This window comes from Oratosquilla oratoria, chromosome 42 (assembly GCF_046742065.1).
Source record: "Oratosquilla oratoria isolate Oo_2021 chromosome 42, ASM4674206v1, whole genome shotgun sequence".
Classification (NCBI taxonomy): Eukaryota; Metazoa; Arthropoda; class Malacostraca; order Stomatopoda; family Squillidae; genus Oratosquilla; species Oratosquilla oratoria.
The window spans coordinates 24,599,241-24,608,387 of NC_134818.1; the positions used below are offsets into that span (position 1 = coordinate 24,599,241).

The window sequence follows — 9,147 nt, forward strand, 5'->3', positions numbered from 1 at the left end:
AGCGCAAAACAAAACACTTGAATAAGGAGTCGGCAGGGAAGTATAGATTTTCAGTGATAAGTAAACTCCATCAATACCGTGAAGCTTTTCAGTGTTGAGGCTATAGAGGACAGAGAACTACTGCTTCTACTCTGAATTTCACTTTATTTATTTATCTATTTATTTTGTCAGTCCTATGTTTTCTGTTTAAGGTGGCCAAAGGTTTCTGTACTCTATTGTCCTGAAGTCAACACTTCATTTTTGCACGTTTTCTTGCATATGTTGATGATATAGAACCACAGGAGAAACGCAAGGAAGTAACTGTTTTTGCTGTGAATTGATAAAAAGGATTGCAGGTGAATAAGTAAGTGTTAATTGAAATACACAAATGATTGGTGCAGATGTAATCATAAATAGAACATTAAGATATCGAAGTGGAGAGGAATGGATCTGCCGTTTTAGTTGGGAGCACCATAGCTCATGCTAGGTGCCTTTTCACGGGCCTCTTCCTGCTGTAATGATATATTAGAGTTGAGAGGAATCGATTTGGCTGTTTAGTTGGGAGTACCGTAGAACCTGCTGGGTGATTCTTCACTGGACCTGGCTTCGTCCTGCTGGCGGGCAAACTCGATCTGGTCGAGGACGAACTGTGGGATTGGGTGGGGGAAGGCGGGAGCCACGGGCAGGAAGGACGACTCGGGCTTGTAGCCGTCGGCGTCGGCGACGAAGGTGAGATCGAAGACCTGTCCGTCGGGGAAGGTGAAGGAGACTTTGCCCTGTTGGGAACCGTCGGTACCTCCCTGCTCAGTGCGCTCGATGCCGTCACCGGTCTCCATGTCGAGGCTGTAGACTCCGTGTTCGTCGGGGTGGACGCGGTCGTCCTTGATGATTGGAACAAACTCGGCCTCACGGGAGTCGGCGGGAGGGGAGTAGAAGGCCGCCTTGTCGGCCAGGGCTACCGCCACCAAACAAGCGAAGATAATCTGGAAAGTGCAAGAATGCTCAATGAAAGTGTCTTTTTGTTTCTCTGAGCCACGATCGTGGCATGGAGCAGCAGAGTACCCCATTGTACTTACCTGATACTGGGCTGATGGGGTCTTTTTTTATATACATAACGTGAGGATAGTTTTTTTTTCTTGTTGGATCCCAACTCTAAACCGACTGAAATGTTTAAACCTTGGAGAGTATAGAAATCGTAAAGTTACTCCCGACCATTTGCAGCAAAATAATTAACACAAGATAATTTTACTCAGCTGAGGGTGCAAACTCAGGACAAGACTAATCTTGGTCAATCATGATCTTTCGTTCTAATCTGTCCCCTCAGCCGAAGAAGATGGTTTGGCGTTACTCCAGATGACACTTCTGAAGACTGTCACCTGGTCAAAGAGATTAGTCAAGAGTGGTGTGTGCCCTCCTTCTAGTCGAGGACAAGACCCAAATCAACATGTTTCTAGATCTGACAGCACATTATTTTCAATTAGATTTTCTGGATCTCTACATACAATTTCATTCAGCAGCGGAGGTGCCCTACGGCCGATAGAGTGGTGAATCTCAAGTTCTTCCGCCATGCGAATGAAATCGGCTGCCGACTTTGAATAGAAACAACACTTGGGTGAAGGGAGGGTGTCAAGTCAATATCGTTAGAGTCAGGAAAGTCAGTGGACACTGTTTCACCAGAACACTTACACCGTGCATGATGAGAGCTGGAGCGTCTGCGATGCCTAAGCACCCTCGCCTCACGTTTATATACGATCGGCTGTACAAGCTTCGAAGGTGGATGGGGTCGTGGTTAGGTCAGGGGCATCATCTAGAGCAACAATGTCCTAACTTGTGAGAGCCGTGCCAACTGACCAACTATCCCCTCCACCAACCCACCTTCCGTCCTCAATATGAATCTTCTTTCTCAGTGTCCCTATATGCACATTTGGAGAATGACAACTAATCAGTGATAGATCAAAGATACTAAAACTTATCGTGATAAAACTCAGCGAATCCCCAATGAGAAATACTAATCTCTGGTAAAGAATGTACTCATTCATGGCTTACAGTACAGTGAACACCTCGCTCATCCTCGACAAATGTCAGACATCGCCTAATTTGGGATCCTGGCTGACATAGGATGGCCTCTGCTCCCGAACTCGTTCGTCGGGTGGGGGATTGCACAATGGGTCAGGTAACGAATCCTCAATCTCGCAATGAATGATATTTACAAAGGATTACAAAGGAGGAGCATGCCGACAGGAGACCTTTTGGTCCATAACCAGGTCGGATGTGGAAAAAGTAAATAAAAATGTAGATAAATGAATAAAATAAATAAATAGTGATAAATAATAAATAAACAGAAAAATAACGATAATTTATAATGAATGTTAAACAAAGAACAAAAAATTAATAGATAATAATAACTAAATAGATAATGGTAAAGAAAGGCAGGCATTACAGCATATTTCTTAGGTGCTTATCTAAATGTATCTTAAAACTTTGAACTGTACTACATTGCACTGCCTCTGCAGGAAGTTTATTCCATTCATTTACTACACGGTTGGCGAAGTTGTTTCTAACGACTTCCAAATTAAATCTATTTCCTGACAGTTTTAGACAATTATTTTTGTCTGATTCTCATTCAGTGTGAAAATTTCGTCACATTTATTGTTGTGAGTTCCCTTTGGAATCTTTAAAGACTTGTATCAAATTACCAATGAGTCTACGCCTTTTTAGGGAAAATAGATTAATTTATTTTAGTCGATTTTTGTATGATTTCTTTCTGATATTTGGAATAATTTTTGTGGCTCGCCTTTGTACTTTTTCAATCTGTTAATATCTTTAATGAGATTCAGTGACCATACGTATATAGCATATTCCAAATGTGGACAAATTAACGATTGTTAATGACAGATGTAGTTTTGAAATAAAAAAAATCGCGCACTCAGTCCTAGAATCTTATTTGCCTGCTCTGTGTCAGAAATACGCTACTTAAAGGTCAACTGAGAAGGTTTTCAAAGAGGTGGTGAATATTTGCTAGATTTATGGCTTAGTCACTTTTTCTATCAAATAATACAAGACTAAATCTTAATTATTGCGCAATGTAATAAAAAGGCCTATCAAAATATCGATACTAGACGAACTTTTCCTTCGCCGATCTTCGGCTGTTCTCGTAAGGCTCTATCGGCTGTGACGTCACTCGCGCTGTTTATATTCTGATGCATGCCATATGCGTGCACTATAAAATGCCGGGTTGCGCTGTCAACTTGATCAGTGATTTGTCATATTTCGTGTGTTAGCAAGGTTTTATCAAGTATTTAGTTCGAAAATGGTTTATTGTGTCGCCGCAAATTGCAACAATGATTCGACGAAATTTTCTGCTGCGGATGGACTTTATTTTCATTCTTTTCCGAAAGATCCTGTACGCAAAAAGGTCTGGATCATTCGGTACAGACGGCATGGATCATGGAAGCCTGGATTGAAAGCGAAACTGTTCGAAACACACACACACACACACACACACACACACACACACACACACACACACACACACACACACACACACACACACACACACACACACACACACACACACACACACACACACACACACACACACACACACACACACATATATATATATATATATATATATATATATATAAAAGATTACGCTCGGGATCCTAGCCTTGTCAACAAGGACGAAGGCCATGGTGAAATATATCCAGCATATCTGTACGAGCTCGTTGGTGATAGGGAATGGCTGAAAGAAGGCAATAAGCCTAGTTGACACTGTCAAAAATTTGATCAATTTTTTGTCCTCTCTCTTGTACAATGTAATGAAATTTAACAGTCTTTGACAGTGTGAACCTGGCGGATCTTGTAAATTATAATACAAAGTGCAGTAAAGCGTTTGACAAGGAAGTGGCATGTCAAACTGATTGACGGGTAATAGTAGCTACTACCAACACAGCACCATGTTTTTAGCTTTGCATTTGCTTCATAGATGTACATCTGCTTAGCAATCGTGCAACACACAACAGCCTGTTCATCATTTTGTTTTCAGGTTCAAAAGCACATAAAGAGCTTGAGCTCATAGTAACACAGAGAGCACTTCTCAGGGATATCGGTCATCTTTCGCCTTGTCAACAAAGATCAGCACACAAAGCTGTGTGCTTCTTTGCTCCCAAGTACCAGTACTTTTTTATGACGCAATGAAAGGAAGGCAAGTACAAATGTAACTTCAAATATCGCTTGATATAATTTCACTACGGTAATTCAGGTAGAAGGGGGCTGAATTCATATTGAGAATGGTAAAATGCATGCATGGTGATACCGTCATCATCAGGGAAAATAACTGTAAAATTCAAGGTATATAGAAAACCCACCCACAAAAATGATTACATTCATTATTTTAGTGCTCACGACAAAAAGACCAAGACTGGTGTAGTCATGGGATTTTACCTTCGAGCACTCAGGATATGCAGCCCTGAATTCCTCAATGACGAATTGCAACATATAACCAAGACCTTCGTAAAACTTAGCTTCCCCGCTGTTCTTCTCTCCGCAACCTTGAAGAAAGCGCACTCTGTAAAGAACTGAGACATACGAACATCCACATCTCTTGTGACGCAGGTAAGAAAATTAGTGACCTTATCAAACCAAAGATAGAAAATAACAATACCGAAAGTTTAGTTTATAAAATTCCATGTTCAGGGTGTGACAGTGCATATATAGGAGAAACATACAGGGGATTAATCACAAGGTTAAAAGAACACAAAGCCGATGTCCAACACCACCGAAACACCAACGCACTCGTGAACCACATAGACGAAGAAGGACATCTACCTAAATGGGATTAAGCGAGTGTTCTACATAATAATCTCAGCAAAAGAAAAAAATCGTAGAAGCTCTGTACATAGCTACCAATAAATATACGAACAATAGAGTATGTAACATCAAATTATCGGAGACAACAGCACGGCACGCAGGAAAAGAATGGAAGAAAACGGGACAAATGATCACCAGAAGCATCCCACGGAGTGTCAGTACGACCAACACGCAAGAGTTAGAGCCTCCTTGAACTCAGACCTATCCTAGTTCATTACCCACATATTTTCTGTATTCATTGTCAGTATTTTCTGTAATGTAACATTCTTTGTGAAGAAGCAACATAGTGCGAAACTAGTTAAAAAATAAACTCTCATTCTATTTGTGTGTTTTCCCCTCTGCCTCTCTCACAACCTGTCAAGATGTCGTCATACACACACACACACACACACACGCACACATATATGTGTGTGTCAGATTATTTAAACTAAAATACTTAAACACGGCAAAGGAAACATGGACTGGAAGTGAAGCGTTTATTCCTGACGTTTCGTCTATTGACTTTCTCAACAGGACGGCACGCAGGAAAAGAATGTCAATAGACGAAACGTCAGGAATAAACGCTTCACTTCCAGTCCATGTTTCCTTTGCCGTGTTTATGCAACTTGTTCACATGGATTTTCATTTTTAAAATATTCAAATTCATTTCTTGTAACATTTGAATTAATTTCTATTCTTACTACTGATTTAAATAAAACTAACTGTAAAATCAATATGTACATAAGTTTTGCATAGCCGAATAGAGCTGGGGAATATTTTATTTCGTCATTTCTTTAAAATGGTTAATTTCGTTGAAACTGACCTGATCTTGTTCCCAGTAAGCCTGATAATGTCGTAGCAAAATTAGTTCTAACGAGTGAGTTCGAATAGGTTACGCTGATCAGTTGCAGTGATTTCCATAAAGCAGTAATTGAGTAAGGTGATTAATGTTATTCCTTTAAGCATACAGGAAAATGTATGACTTATTAATTATTGATGAATGATTTGTTACATTAAGAACTTGGAAGTTAGGATCTTCTTGTTTCAAGATAGTTATCTTTCAATATTTATCCAACTTATCTTTATCTTTATATTTTTTTTACATATATGTCCTTAACATTAAAAGAAGTTTCATTACATAAGAATGGAGTACTAAACTGACTGTGTGTACTCGAACGCAATATACACTGAGTTGAAAGTAAGTCGAAAAGGAGAGAGGCTAGAGGAAGTGAATAGCTTTAGGTATTTGGGGCAGGAAAGAGAGGAGTGGAGGTGGAGGTAAATTGTAGATTGAGAGAAGTAAATGTCTTGGGGAATTAAAGTAATATGAGAAATATGCACCTGGGAATGAATGTAGAGAAGATTGTATTAAGGGGGTGATTGTGCCGACGGTATTGTATGGGGCAGATGTTTGGAATTTAAGAGAGGCAGGGAGTAAACGTTTAAATGTATTTGAGATGAAATGTCTGAGTAGTATGATAGGGGTTACTATGTTGGAGAGAGTGAGAAACGAGGTGAGGAAGAGAGTGTGAGCGGAAAAGGAGATGGCACATAGGGCTGATGAAAGATTATTGGGATGATTTGGACTCATGGAAAGAATGAATGATGAAATATTAGTAAAAGAGAAGTGGGAGGCAGAGGTGGAGGCGGTGAACTTGAGGGGACGACCGAGGATGAGATGGGTGGATGGGGTGAAAGTGGTGTTGAGAAAGAGGGAATATCTGTTGAGCAAGGAAGGGAGGAGGCAGGAGATAGGAATTACTGGAGAGTGATTGTATATAGATGATAGTGTTATGCTAGGATCGGATGGGTGGGTAGAGGGTGTTTATCTGTGAATGATATTTTGACGCAGACCAAAGGTAATTCTTCCCGTGTTCTCTTTTTCTGCATGAGGGGACGGAAATAGGGGTGGGGGGTCAACGATTAAGTGAAGCGGCCTTGCTGTGAATGTACTGTGTTTAGCTACATTGCTTCTGACCCAGGGCAGTGGGGCGGGATAGAGGATGGCCCGTCATCCATGAGGAGCTAAGATGAAAGGAAGAAGGGGTGGTGGATGGGAGTGGAGTGGGTGGGAGTGGGTGTGTGACTTTAAATTGGCTACCTCTCTTGTAAGGGGGAAGCACTTGGTTTATAAAACATAGAAATGTTTGCAAAAGGTCTGTAAGCCTTATCACATACCTTGAAAATGTTAAATTTTGAGGTCTACAAGATCGATTTTACTTATGGGGCATAAACGTTTTGAACTAATTTTTTCAATGAAGTCCAGTCTTGATAACGTATCTTTGTCTCCATATCTTGTTGGTTCTTTGAGCCGTCAGGTCATTATGTTGTGTATTCCTATATTGAACATAACAATTCTCCATGATTCATCACGTCCATCGACTTTCCACTCCTTTTAGCTTACCTTTCCACAGCTAAGGTCTCTCACAAGTGTTGTAGTATAACATTTTCAATAATGCTCTGCAGTTATGTAGCAGATACTAGCATTAGTTCTTTGTATTCTTTTTCGCTAAATGCTCTTGTCGTATATTTATATCAAGACGAGTAGAAAAGAAAGCGCTTACATGGGGACTCGGCAGGTTATACATTTTCAGTGATAAGTAAACTCCATCAATACCGTGAACCTTCTCAATGTTGAGACTATAGAGGTCAGAGAACTGCTGCTTCTTCTTTGGATTCCAAAGGTTTCTGTATTCTATTGTGCTGAAGTCAACACTTCATTTTTGCACGTTTTCTTGTATGTTAATAATATAGAACCATAGGAGAAACACAATAAAGTAATTGTTTTTGGCGTGAATTGATAAAAAGGATTAGAAGTGAATAAATAAGTGTTAAATGAAATATACGAATGATTGGTGCAGATGTAATCATAAATAGAACATTTAGATATCAAGGTGGAGAGGAATGGATCTGCCGTTTTAGTTGGGAGTACCATAGCTCCTGCTGGGGGATTTTTCACGGGCCTCATCCTGCTGGCGGGCGAACTCGATCTGGTCGAGGACGAACTGTGGGATGGGGTGGGGGAAGGCGGGAGCCACGGGCAGGAAGGACGACTCGGGCTTGTAGCCGTCGGCGTCGGCGACGAAGGTGAGATCGAAGACCTGTCCGTCGGGGAAGGTGAAGGAGACTTTGCCCTGGGAGCCACCGGCACTTCCCTGCTCAGTGCGCTCGATGCCGTCACCGGTCTCCATGTCGAGGCTGTAGACTCCGTGTTCGTCGGGGTGGACGCGGTCGTCCTTGATGATTGGAACAAACTCGGCCTCACGGGAGTCGGCGGGAGGGGAGTAGAAGGCCGCCTTGTCGGCCAGGGCTACCGCCACCAAACAAGCGAAGATAATCTGGAAAGTGCAAGAATGCTTAATGAAAGTGTCTTTTTGTTTCTCTGAGCCACGATCGTGGGATGGAGTAGCAGAGTACCCCGCACTGGGCTGAGGCGGTCCTTTCTTATATATATAACGGGAGGATGAATTTTTTTCTTGTTGGATCACAACTCTAAACCGACTGAAATGCTTTGACCTTGGAGAGTACAAAACTCGTAAATTTACTCCCGAGTATTTGCAGCAAAATAATTAACACAGAATAATTTCATTCAACTGAGGGTGCAAACTCGGGACAAGACTGATCTCGGTCAATAATTATCTCTTCTCGTTCGGTTTGGCGTTACTCCAGATGACACTTCTGAAGACTGTCATCTGGTCAAAGGGATTGGTCAAGAGTGGTGTGTACCCTCCTCCCAGTCGAGGACAAGAACCATATCAACCTATTTCCAGGTCTTGCAACACAGTATTGCCAATTAGATTTTCTGAATCTCTACATACAATTTCATTCAGCAGCGAATCTCAAGTCCTTCCACCATGCGAATGAAATCGGCTGCCGACTTTGAATAGAAGCAACTCTCGGGTGAGGGAGGGTGTCAAGTCAATATCGTTAGAGTCAAGAAAGTCAGTGGACACTGTTTCACCAGGACACTTACACCGTGCATGATGAGAGCTGGAGCGTCTACGATGCCTAAGCACCCTCGCTTCACGTTTATATACGATCGGCTTCACAAGCTTCAAAGGTCGAAGTGTTAAAGATCTGTAGAGGATACAGGGCCAAAGGTGGGGGTGGGAGTCGTGGTTAGGTCAGGGGCATCATCTAGAGCAATAGTGTCCAAACGTGTAGGAGCTGTGCCAACTCACCAACCCCTCCACTAGCCCACCTTCCGTCCTCAAAATGATTTTTTTTTCCAGTGTCCCTATATACACATTCGGAGAATGACAACTAATCAGTGACAGATCAAAGATACCAAAAATCGCCGTGGGAGAACTCAGCGAC

The 9,147-nt window shown here is 41.7% G+C and overlaps 1 protein-coding gene across 1 annotated transcript; it reads right to left on the reverse strand.

Moving 5' to 3' along the window:
• Positions 1 to 533: 533 nt before the first annotated feature.
• Positions 534 to 1,046, reverse strand: LOC143021559 (cuticle protein AM/CP1114-like). Its single transcript, XM_076179160.1, has one exon. It carries the CDS (start codon positions 1,044 to 1,046, stop codon positions 534 to 536), a length of 513 nt encoding a protein of 170 aa, XP_076035275.1.
• Positions 1,047 to 9,147: the final 8,101 nt, after the last annotated feature.

Coding starts and splice junctions, on each gene's coding strand:
- LOC143021559 (XM_076179160.1), bottom strand. CDS start 1,046: ATGGGGTACTCTGCTGCTCCATGCCACGATCGTGGCTCAGAGAAACAA.